Source organism: Pavona decussata, unplaced genomic scaffold (genome assembly GCF_977016875.1).
Source record: "Pavona decussata unplaced genomic scaffold, jaPavDecu1.1 SCAFFOLD_273, whole genome shotgun sequence".
NCBI classification, from domain to species: Eukaryota; Metazoa; Cnidaria; class Anthozoa; order Scleractinia; family Agariciidae; genus Pavona; species Pavona decussata.
The window spans coordinates 547,143-569,405 of record NW_028145675.1 but is presented as its reverse complement, the minus strand read 5'-3'; the positions used below and the strand labels follow the sequence as shown (position 1 = coordinate 569,405).

General features: G+C 38.6%; 1 protein-coding gene across 1 annotated transcript; it reads left to right on the top strand.

Moving 5' to 3' along the window:
- Positions 1-3,222: 3,222 nt before the first annotated feature.
- Positions 3,223-22,143, top strand: LOC146455490 (rac GTPase-activating protein 1-like). The gene is made up of 24 exons (XM_085094264.1): positions 3,223-4,066; positions 4,328-4,428; positions 5,364-5,404; positions 5,658-5,718; positions 6,431-6,564; positions 7,400-7,481; positions 7,597-7,635; positions 9,247-9,273; positions 9,847-9,879; positions 9,997-10,096; positions 10,662-10,749; positions 10,882-10,924; positions 11,275-11,325; positions 11,425-11,470; positions 12,159-12,253; positions 12,752-12,808; positions 12,926-12,990; positions 13,368-13,428; positions 14,267-14,378; positions 14,847-14,952; positions 15,850-15,982; positions 17,494-17,635; positions 19,036-19,126; positions 21,069-22,143. Exons 1-24 carry the CDS (start codon positions 3,988-3,990, stop codon positions 21,136-21,138), a joined length of 1,857 nt encoding a protein of 618 aa, XP_084950390.1. The 5' UTR covers positions 3,223-3,987; the 3' UTR covers positions 21,139-22,143.
- Positions 22,144-22,263: the final 120 nt, after the last annotated feature.

Below are 22,263 nucleotides of genomic sequence, written 5' to 3'. Positions count from 1 at the left end.
ATTTTATGAGTAGACATTGAAGGCAGACTTGATAACTGCTACACCACAGGCAAAACTACAGTAGCAGCAGGCAAAATAGCCATACTAAATATTATTACATGACTAGCAAATCATATTTTTTACATAGTACATCATATCTTAATGCTTTACATGTTTATAACGTTACTTTATTTTGTGATTGATCCTGTGGTCTTAGTGATGTAGAACTAATCTGCTTGATTACTTCAACTTGCTTGTGTTGTTCATAAGAGTTTTCAACTTTAAAGGTTGAAAACTTTTGTGGATAAACGAAAGCATGTTGACTTGTCCTTATTGTTGGCCTTAAATACCTCTGTTTTAAGCGCTGGGTTACACTAGGTCATAAGCATAAGCATAAAGATAAGCAAGTGAGAACACTAGTTACAGAAGCATAAGGACAGATGCACGTGCAGAAAACCATTTCTTGACAGAACTCTCGATACCAGCTCCCCTTAATGCTAAGCAAGATGGCAGACAAAAGGGATGTCTGCCTTGTGCTTGTGCTTGTGCTTATGTCGCCCCCTTTATCATTAGTAACAGCAGCGACATAAAGCATAAGCTTAAGAAGAATGAACAGGTTTGTTCTTCTTCAAAATATTAAGTCCAATATCAGTGCTATGTTTCCAAGGAGGCACCGTTTTCAAGTTTTTTATTTGCTTGATTACTTCGACTTGCTTACGTTCTACATAAATGTTTTCAGCTTTAACTGTTAAAAGATTTATGTATGAATGGCAAACGAGGTAGCAACATTCTATAATGTACACATAATGTCCATCATTATACAGAGTTTAGAATTCTATATTTTACAATGAAAATATTAAATCTGAGCTATTGTAAGCGAAAGATAATTAACCTGTTATTAATTTTTATTGTTCTTGTTAAGTCTATTTTCATTTGTATTTCTTAGTAGTATTATAGTTTTAGTTTTCATGTTATCATGTTTGTAAGGTGCTGTTGACCTGTTGGGAAAAAGTGCAGTATAAATACATTATTATTATTATTTAAGAATAAAAATCAACGATAAAAGTTTTGAATGACGTTTTGATGACTCGCTCATCATTTTCAAATTCTAAGCGAGTCTTCGAAACGTGATTCAAAACTTTTATCGTTGATTTTTATTCTTAAATGTTTATCGAAAGCGTCTGTTATTAGAATTATTCTTCCTCTTCTTCTTCTTCTTCTTCTTCCTCTTATTATTATTATTATTATTATTATTATTATTTTTATTGTTATTATTATTATTTATTTATTTATTTCAAATTCAATTCTGTAGCTGACGATGGCTATTAATAATTATTGTAATGGCTGAAACATGTTTGTAACTTGTTTCTGGGATGTTTACTTCCGTGATTTCAGAAGCTTGTTTGCTTGTTTGTTGTTGTTGTTCTTCTTCTTCTTGGGGAATAGAGGGAGGCTGGCAAAGGTGGGTGGGTGGGGCAATTGTTTTGTTAATGTATTTTATAGCTCTTTAGAATTGTTTGTTAATTATCTCTACAAAAATGTGTGGCTACCTACCATCAGGTGACACTCAGTTTTCATACTTTTTGTATGCTTGATTACTTCAGCTTGCTTGCCCTCTACACAAAAGTTTCTACTTTAAAAGTTGGAAGCTCTTGTGTAGAAATGCAAGCAAGGTGACTTTGAATGGTAGTAATGTGCTATAATGTAAATATAACATCCATCATTATACAGATCAGTTTGAAATTTTATATTGCCAACTTGAACCACGGACTCGATCGATTCAAGCCTTTCAGCATGGTTATAATTTTTGTCACCAAAAGAAGCTTAGTAAAGTCTATACATCCATTTCATGTTCATGTTATTGGATAGCTACCGTAGCTTTATAGGATGCTAGTGAATTACCTAGAAATCAATAGAAAAAAGAAATTAATTTCTCTCCATCATGACTGGGACTCCAACTCCTGAATGTGTTGGGGTGGGGTGGGTGACCTTCGTGACAAAAAAAAAATACCCGGCATGTGTGGAATGAGTAGTCTAGCTACTGTGTGACAGCCACTTGAATATGTCAGGAAAAGATTTTGACATTTTGACATGTTCTGGATGGCACACCACTATCTAACTTTTCAGGGAGAGCACCCCCATCGCAGTTGAAAACATGTTTTCCTTAACTAAGATGGCCAATAAAGATGGGCTGTGAAGTCCCAAAAATTATTAAAAACCAGAAGTTGGACAACTTGCGTCTTTTTGAAGAACATTTTATTTCTCTCCTCACAGTCATTGAATTAATAATAGTCATTTACGTTACGAGGTGCAACCAAGTTTTTTAAACGACTTTGAGGTGTTTGGATATCTGATGAAACACACTTTAAAGTGTTTGATATGGCTTCTCAAATGATCAATAATTCTTGGAGAAATTTAAGGCTAAAGTTGGAAAAATTTTCATGGTTATTAGGAAGACATATCCAAACCATGGTCACAGTAGAGATTTTCTTTGTTTTCTCTTGATAAATTGTTAATGACTTTGATAAATGTATTTCTACATCATACACACAACTTCTGAATTCCATCAATCATTCCATTTCACCCTGCCCCCAGTACTCGATGACCCTTTGGAAAAATGTGAAAATCATTCACACTAATTCTGATGACATCATCTTGAACCATGGATTTTGACCTGTGGAGTAGGCAGATCTCCCCCTTCTCTCTTTCACAAAATACCGTAAAAGAACACTTACTTGTTTCAGTTACTGTGATTTTAAAATGTTTACTAGTTCTTTAGTAACAAAATTTTGAGTCAAATATCAGTGCTATGTTTCCGTCAGGGGACACTGTAACTTTCATTGTTTTGATATGCTTGATTACTTCAACTTTCTTGCCCTCTTCATAAAAGTTTCTACTTAAAAGTTGGAAGTTTTTGTGTAGAAATACAAGCAAGTTGACTTTGAATGGTAGAAATATACTATAATGTAAATATAACATATTCCATCATTATACAGAGTTAAAAATTTTATATTTTACAATGAAGGTCTAAACTGAGTTATTATAAGAGAAAATAATAAACTATTGTTCTTGTTACTACTTGTTGTTGTTGTTGTTGTTGGGGGAGAGGTGGAGGTGAAATAACCATGGGTGGGGGTAATTTTTTGGGGTGGATGGGTGAGGGTAACTATTTTGGTTTATCATCTCTACAAAAAAAATATAAATGTGTGTTTGCCCACTTACACTATTTTCTTTTTGGATTTCTACAACCCTTGATAAGATTTGCGTTTCCTTGATAGTCATGAATTGTGCTAAAATACCTCTGTCGTAAGAGTCTTCATCCTTATCACTGACTTAAATCCTTCTGTATTAAGAGTGGTTGTCCTTTTCTGACCATTTTGGTGAGAGAAGAAGCATAGATTTTGGTCAATTGTTCCAAAATTATGGGGGGAAAATGACATTGTAGTTAGAAATAGGGAATGCAGATTTTGACCTTTTTGCTTTAAAGAAAGGTGTACATTTTGCTGTTTTAGCCAGAAAATGGGTAAACCGTTTGTGAAATGGAACCTAATTACGTTCTGGACGGCACACCCCAACCTAACTTTCGGAAGGAGCAGCTCCACTGTAGTGAAAAACATGTTTTCTGAAAACAAGAAAAGTTCTGCTGTGGCAGCAATCAAAAGCTGGACGTTTTCCACCTAACGAATTGTCGGTTTTATTTCTCTTCTCATTTACATGTATTTTCTGTATCATACATACAACCACCCCTGCATACAAAGAAAACATGGAAATTTATTCACACTTCCGGTGATATCATCTTGAGCCCGTGAATTTTGGCCTGGGGAATTCGCCTACAGAGTCACGTGAGTGCTATAAAAGGCGTGATTTGATTGGCTGCTGATGCGTGTTTGAAAGAAGTGGAGGGAAAAAACGAACAAGATGGCCGAGCAGTGAGGGCCGTTTTTACTTTGCTTGGGTTTGTGTCTTTAGCGGTATTTTACACCTTCCGAGCTTGTAAAAGAATCAATCATGTCCGTGTCTTCACTTGTGGGAGCTATTGACGACATCGCTCGCTGTTCATCGGTCCTCGCTGAAGGAATTGAAGGAGGTTTGTTGTCCGATTCGTTATTCTTTCGTGTCATCTTCATGTCATGATCATCCTAGTTTTGTTGTCAAGACAAGCACAGTTTGACTTGCAGTACTGTTGCCTTTTAGTTTAGAGTAAAGTTATTCTATTTGGGAAACGTTCTCTCTTCTACAGTTTCTAAGCTTGCGAAATTTTTCGCTTGAATACTGATGGAGACATCGAGCCAGTATATCGAGATCTTCAAGACAAGAATGAAAGCTTGATTTTCCTTTGCGTTTCTAGAATTCATCAAGTTCGTGGCACAACAAGAAGAATGCCGAAAGAAGTGGCTCGCCGCGGAAAACGAAGCTATACGACTGAAACAAGGCATAGCGAAAATCACGGTATAGTCAAGTGATTTATCTTACTCGAAATATAAACTTATGTCTGGGTCAATTCCAAAAGCGATCATCCCCCCCCCCGGGCAAACCCCCGGGCATTTGACTTTTTTAAAAATGCCTGATCAAATTCCCCTCTATATGGGCCGATTTCTAGGTCAAATGCCCCACTGGTTGGGGCTGAAAAGTCATCGTGTTGGGTTTTTTTTTTGTATTCGCAAGCTCTGTTTATATAAAAATCAACGAAATTCATACATTAATAAATTTAAAACAATTTGTTATTAAAGATAATGCATAACATCACATATGAAACTCAACTAACAGAGAGTTTAACGATATATGTACCGATACTCGCTTTTCTTTTATATTAAATGTACATGAAGTTTGCTAATACGTGTGGTAACAAGAACAATGATAAAAAACACTATGTTATGAAACCTAGACATGCCAACAAGTCGAGCTTCGAACGCCGAGCAAAGGGAGAACGAAGCTTGAGGGAACTTGGACATACCACTGAAATTGAGAAGCGAAGGGCAATATGTAACCCGGCCATGCCAAAAACAATCTCAGATATATTTGTTGGAACGCTTCTCTATAGTAGTATTAAATGGCTTACTACATTAAAAACTGTTTGACGCAAAATATACGAGTAAATTCTGGTTGCGAATAAAGCATTCCGACAATTTATGCGACCGCTGACCAGCATTTTTTCGACGGGTCAAATGCCCGATGGGTCGGGTTTCTATTCGCGTCAAATGCCCCACTATGTGGAGCCCAACAGGGGTCAAATGCCCGGGGGTTGCCCGGGGGGGGATGATCGCGCTTGGAATTGACTGATACATTACTGAATTTATAAGAAACATTTAAATCCAGCGCGCTGTCATTGTGCTATTTTCCTCCAATCAAATATGGTGTTGATAACTACACCTACACTCTTTCAGGCCGAAAATGAGGCGCTTGAAGTGAAGTTGAAGCATGCAAGGTTGGTAGATCCAAAAAATTTACCCTTCTTTATTTTAGTACAGTGCAAAGTACAAATCTGGCAGTTAGTTTTCCTCCTTTTCTTACTTAGGAATAATGAATTCAGAAATGCCAATAAAGTTAAAACCAATTTGCACAGCATAATAACCATAAGTCCCGCATGAGGGCTTATTGTTTGGCTGTTTGGTGGTATGTTTATTTTGCAGTACAACTTCAATTCTATTTCTCTCATAGTTTCTTTACATTTTCTTCAGGAGTCAAGTTGAAATAGAAATCAAGAAGAGGATGAAAGCAGAAGCAGCCCAGGATCATTTGGTGAGAATTAAAACATACATACTTCCTTTTATTTAATTGGCTGTAATAAGTTCACTGCTTTTTAGCTCAGTCTGCTATAGTCCCCAAGGTAAAAGTGAAGAACAGCTCACCTCCACCGACTGTTGGCCAACTGTCGGTTGACTGTCGGTCGTCTGTTGGCCGACAGTCGGGCAACTGTCGGCCGACAGTTTTTTTTGTAGCAGTAACGATCTGTCAACCGACAGACGGCCAACTGTCGGTAATATGTCGGCCGACTGTTGGTAATCTGTCGTTAAGTTGTTGGTGAACTGTCGGTAGAAATTGTTGTGGATTTTAACATATAAATAAATCCAAATCACATACCACACTTTACTTAATACACCAAGAAGAAGTGAATTGGCGGCCAGCTGGAAGGAGTGGAAAAGACTCCTTGAAGCCCTGTGCATCATTTAGGCACAGATGGGATTATGATGATGATGATGATGATGTCCTTGATACCCTGAATCCTTCTTTACCTAGACAATGCTGGTAGGGATTGAAATGATGCACAGTGATAACAATGATTAAAATCCACATTGCCTTTGGATTGGAAGGAGAAAGTATCATCCAGCGGCATTTTTCCCTTTATGAGTGGAGACTTTTGGCCAGTATTTTTAGCTTTTCCTAACAAAACATGGTACATTTTTTTTGGTGCTCTAAAATACTGGCTTGCTTTTTTACTTTTTACATACAGGAGAGGCAAGTGGCATTGATCCGTGAACTACTGAGTGACAAAGATACAATGAGCAGGCTGAATGACAATGAGAGACAGACACTGATGCAGTTAAGCCATTGTCACCATGAAGACCTGACGAGTCCAAGGAAAAGGTAACAGGAAGCTCTGAGAAATTTCTGTACTTAAGTACTCTGCCCAGACCTTGCAGTCAATCTCCGTCACGCATGACCAGTATTTCCGAGAATGAAATGAACATTCAAATTCCTCTTTGACTATGTGATGTCTGGCATTTGGGTGGAATGTTGAAATCCTTCTGAAAATGACACATTAACTGAAAAAAAAAAGATGCAAACAACTTGGGAAACAATATTATCGTTACTCTTTAAATACTTAACGCTGTAATGTAAAGAAAAATTCATAGCTTTATACTCTCAATAAACTAGAGAAATTTCTACAGGAACTCTGAAATCTTGTTGGCGATGTTCAAAACGGACATGTACATGTAAATTTCAAAACTCCATTCAAAGTTAAAAAATACTGGTCGTGTACGGGTGGCGGTGGATTGACTGTAAAGCTTCTCGGGAGTCAAAGTTTCATCTCATGTTCATGGTAACAGATTTGATACGATGCTCCCAGTTTGTGTATATTGATGAATTTCACATGCTGAACGAGATCTTAAATTTTAGTAGAAAGCAAAGATTACGGAGCAAAGAAAGTTGTTTGGTCCAGCAAAACAGCCAGGCTAATTAACCTAGTTTTTTCTCAACTAGGTTCTGCATGCCCACTGCCCTACCTATGGCCATGAATGCCCCATACTGGGTGAATTACAATTAAAATATTTTTAGCCCATGCTTGTTCACTCAAACTTCTACAATATTGACTTACTCCTGTTGATTCCTTGGGGAATATCCATCCATATATTAATGCTTTCACTGCTGCAGTCCTTGGTTGATACAATCTTATAATCATTTCATGTTTTCTTGTCAGACGCTTTAGTGTCCAGGATGATTCCACTGGCTCAATACTCTCTCCATCAGACATCAGTTACGACAACACAGAAGATGACTTGGTAAGGCTTAAAATTTTTAGATGAACATAATTTTGTTTTTCCTGCCAGAATGATTCTATCACTTCATCATATTTATTGCCTTATGACACCTTCACACTCCTTCTGTTGTTTTCAGGATGTTTCCCATCCAAGGAAAGGCCCAACCAACAGAAAGGTTTGTGAAAGATTGAGATTGAAGTCAAATTCTTACGCATACAACACTTAAGCCTTTGGAACTTTTTTGCTACAGAGCAAATTGCTGAACAAAGTAAAGAGTCCTAATTTGCCACAGTTTATAATGAATCTTGTTGATTAAAGTGTATATGACACAAAATCTTTTTTTAGCTTATTAGGAAGAGCTTTCAAAATGATGAAGAATGGCATTTATTTTATTGCGATAGCATTCTTGGTTGCCGAGTTATTCAAGATTTAGGCTTATGCAAATTAGACAACTTGTGACGTCACAAGACTGACACAAAATGAAGGGAAATCACAAAAAATCGAATATCTCTTAAGCCTTTTTCTGTATAGAACTGAAACTTTGTAGAGTTGTTATACTCATCACAAAGTGTCATGATATGATCCACTATGACATTTCCATGGCAACACAATGGGCTCCAGGCCCTCACCATCCAAAGGATAAAATCAGAGTTTCCCTTCCCAAGAAGCGCTTCTTGCTCTTGATGTTTATTCAGTGGGGGTGAGGGAATATGGACATTACGCAGCACAAGTATAAGAAATTCTGTTTGACTGTGGAGCAATAAATAAGGCATTTGTCATTTTGGGAAGGTAGAGGTCTGGTAACGAGTACGTTGCTATGGTGACATCGTAGCCACTATCACAATGTGTAGTTCTGTCAGCACATCAACCCTGCAAAATTTCAACCCTGTAGATGTAGTATTTGCGTAGATATTCTAAATTTTGTGATTTCCCTTCATTTTGTGTCAGTCTTGTGACGTCACAAGTTGTCTAATTTGCATAAACCTAAATCTTGAATAACTCGGCAACCAAGAATGCTATCGCAATAAAACAAATGCCATTCTTCATCATTTTGAAAGCTCTTCCTAATAGGCTAATAAAAGATTTTGTGTCATATACACTTTAACCCTTGCGTGGAATTAATACTTTATCTGTTTTGGGCTTTAAGTCAGGTAAGACAATAGGCTTTAAAAGATAACAGAAATGCCTGTCCGTTGAAATGTTTGATCAGCCAGCTTCTGCAAGTTGAGCACAGTTTAATTCAGATTTCAGTGCCAACCAACTTAATTCACCAAAATTAATAACCCGTTGAAAGTTAAGGCCAAGTAATACAGGAAACATTGTGTTGCAACTTGTCGCACCACAAATGTTGCGTTGCAAGTTGCGATTGTTTGTTCCCTGTTTTACCACCTATGTGCGCAACAAATTTTCATGTTGTGAAAAGTAGATGCTATTTCTATTTTTTTACAACAAGTAAATTTGTTGTGCACAGAAGATGGTAAAATGGGCGACAAACAGTCACAACTTGCAACGCAACATTTGTTGCGCGACAGGTTGCAAGAAAATGTTGCCTGTATCACTTGGCCTTTAACAGTAAAATAATCTCTTGACATTTGATATCCACCTAGGGCATGTTTTCATGTTTGTCAGCCAATGGTTGAGTGTCACCAGTCTGAAATATCAGCATTCAATGATCACTTAGTTTTATAAAAGACCTGTTGATGGCTGATGTTCCAAACCAGAAGTTACTAAAAACAAAATGCCTTTTTTTAAAGAAATGTATCTAACTTTCTTTCTGTAATTTCAGCCTCCACCATCAGCTCCAGAGCTTGATGTGAGTTCAACTGTTTCTTTTAATTCTTGTTAATATTAATATTTTCATTTAATAAATTAGGCATGAGCTTTTAATATTCTTATATATTGCCTGATTTTAAATATAATTGTCTAGTTTTGTTATAAGTTATCCCCCAGTGCAATAAAACAGTCGCTTAGTGCTTCTGGCCAAAGACAGAATACTTCAGAATGGATTTAAACTTGAAAAATGTTAGGCAAAACAGACCACAAGTTGTTCCTTTGAAGAATTAAGTTGATTTCTTTCTTCTCGATGTTCTAGAATTATTTTATAGCTAAGTGAAGATCTTATTTCACCATTTTTAACAGAAACATTCAAAAACCCCATGACACTTCCCCTTTAAGAAGATCTTTACAGAGATACACCTGTTGACCCCTTGCCTTTGGAAGTTGATACTGTTGGAACACTTCTTATATAATTTTTAATCATTTTCAACATCTCTTGAATAAGTTGGCCCATTCTCACAAGCAATTATACGTGATTGTCAAATTATAGCACAGTTTACACTATACACTATGCCTTTACAGTTAGGTAAGTTTTACTTTATCTCCTCAGGTTACGCCTCCCAAAAGGCCAAGAACTGATGAGGTAGAATATTTTTCAACTTGTATTTTTTCCTTTTCTGCCTTTATATCTGTCGTCTTAAAATCACTCAATCTAGTGAATTTATGCTAAATCTGTAATGGTTCCTTTTGCAAAATATAGGAGGACGCACCGGTGATTAGACCACAGGTCATTCCAGACAGTCCAGTTCATGTTCCAATTTATCCAAGTCCACAGAAACATGTTCAGCCATCAGCCCCTGGTGAGATTTCCGATTTTAAATTAAATGTTAAAACATTCTCATGACTGGAAATAAATGTGATGGAATATTTTAAGCCTGGTGAATAAATGAGAATGATGTATTATTCAGTGAATGACACAGGTATACTCGGAAAAAGGAAATCTGAGTGCTTCTATCAGGAGTCGAACCAAAGACGTTCTAATTACTAGTTCAGATGCTCTACCACTGAGCTATAGGAGACTCGTGGGAGCTAAGGCCATTAAACTAGGTATTCTGCGTCATTCACTGAATAATACATCGTTCTCATAACTCAGATAACCTGTGTTAGCTCGCGGTAATATTATTGTCTGCACACAAGTGTACAGTATCTAAGGATGCTTTTGAGAAGTTGGCAGTTCATCAGAAAACGTAGTCAACTGATAAATGTATTGCGAGGACAAGTTATCTTTTGATGATTCTCTGGGCTTCAAAAACCATTTAATTGATGTGGTTAGAGGGAACTTTTATTCAAAATGCAAATCTACTCTTGGCTACATACTGATTGTGTTTATCACTTTTCACATCAATCTGTTTCACCTTTTTGCAGAAATTAATTATCGAGACCCATATCGCCAGGCAATAAGACAACTTGAGGAATACACCAGCCCAAGAAAAGAGACTCCACAATTTCAGAGGTAAGATTCTAATTTTATTTTCTTGTTTTCTTCCTGCTTTTCTACCAACTGGCGTGATATACAGTAGTAACTACACTAATGTTTAGAAGTTGAATGGATAATTTAATAACTAATTAACGTTTTTTCTTTCAGAATTATATCACAAACTGGAATAGGACCAGCAAGAAAGGACAAAGTAAGATCACGTACAGCTACTGAAGCACAGTATTGTTTTCATTTGATTGCAGCGTGTTCACTCTTGATTGTGGAGAGCAAGGGATGGGCAGTTCTCAACCAAAAAAATATTGCAAGTTGAAATCAAACTTCCCCACGCAATTCTTGCAACACCTTCTTCAACAACAAAACTTTATTATATTACAAAGGAAGTAAATTAATACAAAAATACTTCTACCCACATGTATTAAACCAACTTTTTCCTTCATGACATGAAACAGTGTTATTTGTTCAATTGATTGATTGATTTGCAGGTACCTTTTTTAAGCAAAAAATTGAATGTATTGTTGTAATATTGTTGTTTTGTTTCAGAAACATGCGTTCTGTTCCAAGACTGTAATCAAGCCAGAGACTTGCCAACCGGTGAGTGTAAAATACTGAAAAAAAAAGTAAATAGTAATAAGGTAATGTTTCCTTCCCCAGTCGAGAAATATTATAAGCAATATACTCTTATCTCTACAGTGCAACAAGAGGATAAAGTTTGGAAAACTTGCCCTGAAATGCAAAGGTAACAATTCTGTAGTTCTGTTTTCCCGTTGTTTCCTACGGTTTTGCATGGCACTTGAAATGCAGATTGTGTAGATCAGTGCTTTCTCCTTCCTTAAGATTGCTGACTTCCCTGTGCTACTCAGAATAAGCCTTTTCATGACCCCATTCTGTTCAAAAGGTTTTGGCCCATATGCCCTAACCCTGCCAACCTGAATCCTTTTAAATCTCTGTTTGGTATATTATTAAGGGAGCAGGGATGGCGCAGTGGTGAGAGCACTCACCTTCCACCAGTGTGACCCGGGTTCGATTCCTGGTCTCAGGGTCATATGTGGGTTGAGTTTGTCATTGGTTCTCGTCCCTGCTCCAAGGGTTTTTCTCCGGGTACTCTGGTTTTCCTCCCTCCACAAAAAACAACATTTCCAAATTTCAATTCTACCTGGAAACAGTGGATGGAAGAGCCACCCCGTGGAATCCACTAAAATTCCCATTTTTATTTAAGTTGACTGGGTTAATATTTTCTTTTGTTCGTGATACCACTTCTTGACGAAGGATTAACATTCTATCTACATTCTATCTTCAAACAAGGGCAAATCTTTCTCCATATCTTGGTATTTTCCTTCCATATCCAGCCCTAAAAATTAATAGTAATCCACGTTCTACGTCAATTTCTTTTGTCGTGACATTATTATTTGACATTCTCTTTGCAGACTGCCGGGCTGTGTGCCATCCAGATTGTAAGAACCAGCTTCCTGTGCCATGTGTACCATCTTCTGACACTCCAGGATCTGGCAAAAAAGGCCCGGTGAGAAGCTTGATGCATTTTTATTATTATTATTTTTTGGCAGAGAACAGCTGTGCAGAGCGATTGTTTTCCTCATAAGGCCCGTTTAACCGGTTTCAACATTTGCCCAACATTCTTTCAACAAAAGTTGAACGGATGTTGGGCAAATGTTGGATAGACGGAGTGTTAAAACGGTTTCAACACCATTCAACATTTTCAAGAACAAAAGAAATGTTGAATCGATGTTGAATGAATATTAAATTTGATTCAACACACTGTCAACAAGCTTTCAACATGTTTTTGCTCTTTCAACAATGTTGGACGACCTGTTCAAATGCCCCCAGCATTTGGTTCAACAAAGTGTTGAACGCATGTTAAAGCAAATGTTGAAACCGTTTAAACCGGCCTTCTCCGCAGTCCCCTTCTGTGTCGGTATACAGTGTACTTGTTTATGGGTACACAACTTATAAAACCCTAAATGCTTCTATTTATATTCTGTTCCACTGCTGGTACTTTTAGGATGAAAACATCGAGTTCTATGCTCCTACCAAAGGTCCTATGGTGCCGGAGATTCTCGTAAGTACTTTTTTGTTTTCTTTAACTAGTTGCTCCATTTGGAAGTCATTATGTACCGGGAGAAAAAAAGCCGAGAACAAAGAAAAAAATTGTCTTTCTGTTCCATTTTCTTCTCAGATCAAATGCATCGACGAAGTTGAACGTCGTGGACTTTCCGAAGTTGGGATCTACAGAGTACCAGGGTAAGAAAGACTCGAGTCTACAGCTGTAGCTCTGTGCTGTTCGGTTAGTTTTTTTGGTGTACTGACAGCTCAGCGCAGTGTGAAAAGCGTGAATTTGTAATTCCTATCAGAATTTGAAGATTGCTCTCAGAAAGGACGGTGTTTGCTAAATGCGCAGTTGGAACTGGCAGAAAAAGTTGCTTCTTGTAAAAACGCCTTTCCACAAGAGACGTTTGAGGCTTATACACGATGGTTATCTTTCTTGTTGACATTTTTTTCTTTTTTTTTTTTTTTTTTGTATGATAGTGATTTTGGTTCCCTTCAACGATCTTTTGAGAAAAAAGGCTTCTCATCAGGCCATTTCAGGCTTTAGCTTGTATTGCTTTTTGTATTTTCAGAGCTGAGCGAAGTGTGAAGGAACTGAAGGAAAAGTTTCTGCAAGGAAAAACGCCTGACCTGGTAAAATATACATTTTTATGGTTTTGTGCACTTCCCAAATCAACATTGGATAGGGGGAGGGGTGGGGGGAGGGAGAAGAAACTGGCAGAATTCAAAATGGAGGAATAATAAAGAAGTGGTTTTTTTGTTGTTGCTGTTGTTGTTGTTGTCCGTGTTCAGTTTTCTAAACGGGTTTTGTCCACGATTTAAACTCATCGTTAGTGGATGAGCTTGGGGGTTGGTGCCTGAAAGACCGGTGGTGCCACAGGTGAAGTGAGCTAAGCGAGGTGCGAAACCATGGCAACCCTGTGAGCGGCAACCACCCGGCACCGTCACACTGAAAGATCAGTGGAGATAAAACAGACAGAATACAAATAAAAATACTTACCACACCCACCACAAACCATACTTACCAAAGGGTGGGAGGGACTGGGAGCAACAAACTTAAACAGCACAAGCTCCGGCAAGCGAACAGATGCGAAATGAATTGGCACAAACATGTGAGCTGTAAGAACCCAGGGGCCCCTGCAAAGTAGGGTTGCCGCCCCGCATGTCTCAGCCATGCGGGCACCGCTGACCAGCACTTGCCTCGATTTTAACTTTGCCTAAATTACATTTAGCCACATTTAAGTTTTTGGTCATTAGTAGAGTGCTTGTCAACAGAACTTCGCCGTTTAATGTTTTATGTTTCTATTGATACAAGTATAATATTGGTAAACTATTCAAAGTGACAAGTGACATTCTCCGCGGGATTGCCCTTGTTGGTACTCGAACACTCCTAGAAAGGGTTACAAAAAATTGTCTTCTAGCTATGTCGGCATCCACTGACTGATGTATTTCGTCACATCTTTTTACGCAGCGTAAAGTTGAGGATATCCACGTGGTTTGCGGATTACTGAAAGATTTCCTCAGGAAACTGTCCGAGCCACTTCTCACTTACCGCTTATGGTCGACATTCGTGGATGCAGCAAGTAGGATGATTAATTTGTCATAGTTTTTGTCTCCTCGTGTTTGAAACTTAATCGCAAAAACTCTAAAAGTTGGCAAAAGATTTAGGAATATTTTACCGCCGAATCAGAAAATCTGGTCAACCGAAATTTTGGCGAGAATGTTTGAATTGAAATCGTCCGATTGTTTTTCCAGATGATTGAAGGCATTTGGAATCTCTTCTTGTCAATTTCAACGCAACTAACCAATCAGACCTCGAAGTGAAAGCACGCGCGTCTGTTGCTAAGCGCGGAAGAATGATTTTGATTTTGCTCCTGATTGGCTGAAAATAAACATGCTTGTTCTGATTGCACGCAGCACGTTTCGTACGTTTTTAGGAAGAGTGAAACAAAAGAAAATAAACAAACTTAAACACAGTTGTAATTAATTTGACAATCGATTGAGACCGTTTATTAAAGAAATGTTCTTGTATGCGTCTCTTCTATTTTCAGACAAAACAGATGAAGATGATAGCGCTAGCGCTACATACCAAGCGGTCAGCGAACTACCGCAAGCAAACAGAGACACTCTGGCTTTTATCGTAGTTCACTTACAGAAGTAAGTCTCTTACCCTGCAGTGGCGCTATTTTTTTAACTTTCTGCATCGTCTTGTCTTTATTGCGTTATTTGTATCTCCAATTTCCTCTTTTAGAGCGGTTTCCAATTAAGTGTCGTAAAACCAAAACCAAAGTAATTACTCTGGCCAATCGCAACAGATGTAAACAACACAACGAGCCAATCAGAATTCAAAGCAAGTACATGTAACTGGCGCCAAGCGCGGGAAAACGTGTGCGGCCAAAACACGATTGGTTTTGGTTTGGCTTCTCATTGGTTGAGAAAGTGGCGCGAGTTTTGTTAACCAATCACAGAGCGTAGTAATGCAAAACCAAAGCAAACGCGAAATTACTTTCGACACTCAATTGAAAACCACTCTAACTATCCAATTTATCACTTTCCAAAGACAATTTTCCGCAACAAACTGGCTGTCTTCGGAGGTTCTCCTCTTTTTTTCGTTCCAAGAAATTACCGTTCTACCAGTCCAAAACGTTTTACATTTCAATTTTGTTGGCTTCTTGCGCCATCACGTCAGGTTTTTGACCTACGAATGATATTGCAAGTTTGGACAGCGCCCCAGGGTAGGAATACTGAAGACTCCCGCCATCTCTAATGGAATATCGCCTAGATACTTAGCCGACGAGGCCGCAGGCTGAGTTGGTTAAATAAGAGGATATTCCGCAAGATTGAGCCAGATAATTGTTTTATTACTCATCACATTAACAACAAACCACAGTTTGAGGCGATCTTTATTTTTTTGCCATTTTTCTCCCCGACACACGAAATTACCAATATCAAGATACAATATCTGTTGGTTTACGTCTTAATCTAGTGAAGTAGACATGCGCACTATGTAAACTGGTCTGTACTGTTCTTGATTCTTTTCATCTCTCCCTCCAGGGTGTCTCACTGCACAGAATGTAAAATGTCTGCAAGTAACTTGGCTAAAGTGTTTGGTCCGACTATTGTTGGTAACTCATCCATGAACCTTGAACCAATGCAGATGTTACAAGAAGCCAAATGGCAGCCCAAGGTGAATTCACCAAACTATGTTTTACCCTGCAGGTTAAGACTGTTCACCGTCCCCTATTTTTCCATGGGATTTTCAAGACTCGTACGCTTCAATCGAACTCCCGCCATCTTGGTTTAACGGCAAAGAAAACCTGGGGAGAGTGTCTAAACTACCGAGGGGAGCGGGAGCGGGAGTGTGGTGGCCCTGACTAGGGTCCCTCTTGGTAGTTTAGACACTCTCCCCAGGTTACGCTCGCCTTTACAAACTGATGGCGGGAGTTTGACCGAAGCGTACGAGTCTCGAAAATCCCACGGAAAAATAGGGGACTGTGAATAGTCCGCTGCAAGTTTGGCAATATTTCTGGTACGAACAGTTTCTGTCTACATACGTACTTTAAATCTTCGGACGAATCAATTTTAAGACCCAAAACATGTCCGAATGTGTTTTTTTTTTTTTTTTTTTTTTTTTTTTTTTGCTCGGACAGAGCAAAAACACAAGTCTAACAATGTTACCGTGCGACCATTTTCGATGGAGTACATTTAGGGCCTAGCAAATGTGAAAATTAGTGCGATTTTACACTGTAAACTTTTTGCAAGAAACGAGGATTGTGAATGGATAACAAATTCAAATTTAAAACGTAATTGTTGTCTTCAAATTGAATGAAAAGTCGACAAGTTCCCATTCTTCAACTGAGATCGTTCTTTGTTCTGTTTTTGCTCAAAGTATGTTGCGTTTAGACTGAACAGTCTTAACAGAAATGCTTCCGGTAAATTTAACGTTATTTGTACGGTGTATCGTCCCAGATAAGAGTGGGGACTTTACGTAACCACGACGGCAACGCCAACGAAAACGTCACTTGAAAATACAAGTTCCTGTTACTTGCACTACTTTGCGCTTATTCCAATTCGTTCAACTTCTACAATGTGGTCGAACTATCCAGTAACAACAACTGGCGGGAACGGTCTTCAAGTTAGCACAGAGAATGAATGTGCTCACGCTCTCCATAAAACCTTGAATTTAGGCATTTCACGTTGTTGTTTTGCAGAGGACGGCAAAGAAATGTACCAAAATTTAAAACGCACGTGCACAGCATTGTTTAGCTCATTAAGCCTTTTCTTTATTGACGTTTTCGTTGCCGTCGGCGTCGTGTTTGCGTAAATCGTCGGAGACGTGCCAAAAAATCATCCGAAGGTTTTTTGCCTCGAAGTTTATCGTCCAAAAATTACAATTCCGAACCTTGTCTTAGTTGAAGGTGAACTTCTTGTAAATGTTTGTGTGGCGATATTCTGTCAGATACAATAGTTCTCTTTATCACGGCTGTATTCTGTCATCGGAAAATGTAGATTTCCAATAGAGCCACGTTACTAAACTTGAAAAACAAAAACCACAAAAAAGAACTTGACATTGTAGTAGGAAATTTTGCGGATTCGAGTTTATTTATTGTTATCATTTCAACGAATTGTCGATGAAAATCGGCGTATTCATACCATACCAAGATGAATATCGACTAATAATATTTATTTTATCTTTAGGTCGTTGAGCGTTTGCTATCAATGCCTGTTGACTACTGGAACCAGTTCATTAACATTGATGATGAAAATGTGCGCTCGCCTCCGTATAACCCCGCCACACACAACAAAGACGGGACTCCTCTCACACCAGAGTGCAGACCAGGTAAGACACGGCAAAGCTGCTTAAAGGGGAAGTATCATGGGGTTTTTGACCACTTTGTTAAAAATGGTGAAATAAGACCTTCACTTGGCTACAAAATAATTCTAGAACAACGAGAGGAGAGAAATCAACTCAATTCTTGAAAGGAACAATTCGTGATCTGTTCTAGCGCATTTTGGAAACAAAAATGCGAGAACTTGAAAAACAGTAGCCTAACATTTTTCAAGTTTAAATCCATTCCGACCTACTCTGTCTCTGGCCAGAGGAACTAATCAACAGTTTTATTGCACTGGGGTGATAATTTATAGCAAAACTAGACAGTTACTTTTTTGTTTCTTTGACAGAGAAACATTTCTGGGTTTTGAAATGACATCAAATTTGCTTGATACTTCGTAAATAACTGCGAGGGTGTTTCTTCTATTTAATCTCTCACCCGAAGTTCAATATACATGTTTCATGTATTCATATTCATTTATTCATCCTTCACGGGTATATTACGAACTTACAATATGACTAGCTCCCAGTTGTCTTAATAGCTCAGTCGGTAGAGCACTGCACCGGCATTGCAGAGGTCATCAGTTCGAATCCCGTTCAAAATAAAAAGGCGAAAAGCTGCCAAGACTGTTGGAAGTCCCTTTCTGGATTGTCGAAGGGGAGGGGTAGAACAGTGGAGGCATGAACTCAGAGAGAATGGAGCAAGCCAAAAACGAGAGGAAAGTAGTTTCGTCTCCTCCTCGGCTTTTCGCTCCAATTCAGTTGTCTTTGCTGGCCCGCTCGACTTTTCGTGTAGCGGCCTAGCAGCATGCCACGCTACATAAGAATATAGCTACGATATCTTCTCGAAACAGCCGATCGGAAATCATATAACAGTCGTGTGTGTAAACGGGCCTTTTAGAAGTCCCGCTATAAAAGGGCAAGCTCCTCCTTCATTTCACACCTTTGTTGGCATGTGATTCAAATTCTTACGCTGCTCAGTCATGGCAACTTTTTGACTCAAGCGTCCTCTGAAAAATATGCGTCAAAATTTTATAATATCACCACAGCAATGTAAGCCATCAAGTTCTAATTTGTTTAACAAGGGTTTTTTTCTGAAAACTAAGCCAATTTTATCAATAGAAGCCGACGAAAAAAGGCACATGTTGTTTGTCAGTTGTTTACGCTCTGATGGTTGATTGACAACTGAGGTTGACAATGGCCAGGGCCCCTTTTACACCGGAACTTCCTGCTGGGGGGGGGGGGGGGGGGGCTGGTGATACACTTTCCCGTGTTTCATGCATCATATTTCAAAACCTAGAAACAACAAAACTTCGAGGAGACGAAAGAAAATACAGAAAACTTTCGCGTAAAGAAAGCTCTTGTTCTGACAGTCTCACTTAACACGCCATGTTCTGTTGATTTTTTAGTGCCCGAAAGCATGCTGGGTCCGTTGACGTCTGACACCAAGTCTGTGAAGAAGAAGGGAAGTTTTCTGTCCAGGACTCCTCTGACGCCAAGGTATCAATCATTATCATAGCCTTAAAAAAATAAGTAAACTATGAAGTTGTGCGGAGTGCGAACCGATATCTTGAAAACGACCACGAAAAGCTATTATCTGGTGGTACCTCAGTCAGCTTTGGGAGAAAAACCATTGAAATTTGGGAAAGAGTGCTGTACCTTTAAACGGTAAAAACTCAACTTTTGAAAGTTGTCCCACACGAATTTGAAAATATACTTCATGCCAAGTGCATGAGGAAAATCGTAGACGAGACCGGGTCGTTTTGAAAACGGCCCACTCGGCTTGTTGCAACTTGTCGCCAACAAATTTTGCGTTGCAAGTTTCGATTGTTGGCCTTGAGAGGTTTCGGTCATCGTGGTTTTAAATGATAGCTCAAAATTAATCGTTTGTCTCGCGAATTGTGATCGCGACGCTTCGACCGTCATATTGCTGGTCTTCATCAGGCGATGATGTCGACTGACTGTGTATAAGAGGCACCAGAACTCCATGGTTGCGATTGTTTGTTGCGCGCATTACAGCTTCCAGTCAGCGCGCAAATAATCATCTGTTGCAGAGACTAGACGTCGTTTCTACTTCTCGCTGCATGAAAATAAATTTGTTGCGTGCAGAGGCGGTTATAAGCGGAAATAACAAACCCAACTTGCCATGCATTATTTAGTAGGTCGACAGGTTGCAAGAAGATGTTGTTCGTAACACTTGGCTTTAACGACAACTTGTCTGCCTGCGAATTTTTTGAACGACGCTGTAGTCGCATCGCTGCCGCGGTTACACATGAAAACTTAGACTACGAACAATCCCTTAGTTTTCGTAAGGTAAAGTATTGCGAGCGAACCACGCGCGCGAAATTGCCTCCACGCGTCGCCTCGCGAGAAGCACTTTTCTCGCGCGCTCGCGCGAGGAACTGCTTGAAGTCTAATGAAACTCGTCTGTGAAGACGCTTCCGTAGGCCATCGCCATTCCATTCTTTGGCAAAGCGGGAAAAAGGTTTTTATTATCGGGCGAAGGTATAAAGTCAATGGACGCGTATTTCTGGCGGCTTTTTGCGTTGAGCGTGGGAGAATGTTGAGGTCGCTCGAGAATCTGATACAGCTGTATAATCCCAAAGTGCCTATCACCAATTCACTGGCAGATAACGCTAGCAAAAATAGAAACTCTGCAGAAACGTAACTTCAAAAAAAAAAAAAAAGGTGTTGGAAAATAATGATTGATCAATACACGACCGAAAGAAATCACTTACTTGGTTCTTTTTTGGTAGAACAGACAGCTGTGTTCTTAAATCGTTCGTTTCAGTGTCTCCTGTTCGCCATGTTTTCCGTCATTAATGCCTTTATTTGAATTGATTTGAATGATTTCACTTCGCCATTTTCATCTCCATTCATTTTGTCTGGCGAATTGGCAGGGGAGCCATTTAACAACACAAAGGGGTTGTTAACTGGCTTTTACCAAAAACAAAGTCAGGAAAATTTAGAAAAAAAATTCCGCTTTAGGAAGAACGCGTTCGATTTGGATAGAAAACGTTTACATGCTATGAAAGGTCCCCACCAGAAAAAAACGGGATGTTTTGGAGGGGGAGGGGGATTCCGGGTAATATTCTAAGTGGTGAAAAAACCCTTACCTTATCTCTAATAAAAAGCTAGCCTGCGTGGGGGTCGTGTGTTTTTCGCTGTTCGACCGCTCGGAAATTGGGACGAGAACAAAAAACAAGGAAGGAAACACCTCCTCCCATCCCCCTTCTTCTTTTTCTTCTTTTTTTTTTTTTTTTTTTTTTCTTGTTTGTTTGTTTGTTTGTTTTCAAACCCGCATTTTAGTGTAGAAAACTCTTCGGAAACACTTGCTTCGGAGACAAAAAGGCTTCCTTTATCTCTCAGAAAACCAGTGTACGTGGCATTTACATGATACGTCATATAATAACCATCATGGTGTCCTATTGTTTCTCGGCAGGTTCGGAAGCAAGAGCAAACATCCTAACAAGAGACCAACGCATTTCTTCGCGTCGCCGATGTTAAAATAGATTCTTTATTACTGCTACGTAATGTAAAATTGTTAAAACAGATCCTTCTATAAAACACTGAATTGTTGATATACGCGTGCTGGTGAAATGCTAGCCCTTAATAACTAACCGTTGGATAAGACAGTTTATGGCACGGTTGATACTGATAAGCTTCGATATAACTCGTTTCGTAGCAAGGGAAGGGCTACACCGCAGTAATTTCAAACAAACTTTACGTTTATATTTTGTTTAATTTGAAAGTTTTGTATTGCATTTTTGTTAGCGGGTCGAGGCTCACTTCAGAGACTTCCTTGTTGAGAATTAACTTCAAAATAGATTTTAAGCAAAATTGTACTCCGAATTTACCCATTTCTTCTCATGTATGTATTTCAACAGACGTTTAGTTGTCTCTCCCAAAATGACCGAATCCAGGCTGATAAGGTTGTGCACTTCATGACATACATTTTCTTGGTTTTATGCTTCTAGGGAAATACGGTCACGTTTAAATACTATAGCTTTGCAAACAGAATTTGTCTGGTTGTAAACCGTAATTAAATTTACCTTTCAGTAATCAATATAGCAATTTGCCAGGATAACTAAAAGTTTTGCATCCGAAGCAAAAGAAATGTTCCTTGTTGTATTAAGACAAAGAGCTCTTTCCGTCTTTTCGTGTTCAGAATACTCGCAGATTTCTTTAATTTGTGTGAAGGCAAGACTTGTATTTTTTTCTATTACACTTTACGAGTATTGAGTTCATATCTTTAGCGAATGAAAGTGAAAAGGGGTCAAAAACTCTATGACCATTTAATTTTACATGAAATTGTCCGTCTGTAATGTTATCCATTTAAAACCTGTAAATTAATAAGACCCGTTGCCAAGGTAAAAGCAAGGAATGTATGGCATAACAAAAGTAGTGATTTTACTTTAAGTGTCAGACATCTTTAATTTCTCTTGTTGTAATATTATTTATACAGATTAAACTAACCAGCAGTCGCGATCATTACACACTGCTGTTACAACGAACAACATTTTGAGTCGTGTTTTTGTCAGTGAAATCTGTATCCATTCATCTGTCGGTTCCTACACTTCTAAAACTTCCGTTGAAATGCACGATTCCTTCGCTTTTCCACTTGCTTTCACATTATT

Coding starts and splice junctions, on each gene's coding strand:
- LOC146455490 (XM_085094264.1), top strand. CDS start 3,988: ATGTCCGTGTCTTCACTTGTGGGAGCTATTGACGACATCGCTCGCTGT. Junction 9,880..9,996: donor AAAGGCCAAGAACTGATGAG/GTAGAATATTTT, acceptor TGCAAAATATAG/GAGGACGCACCGGTGATTAG. Junction 10,097..10,661: donor TGTTCAGCCATCAGCCCCTG/GTGAGATTTCCG, acceptor ACCTTTTTGCAG/AAATTAATTATCGAGACCCA.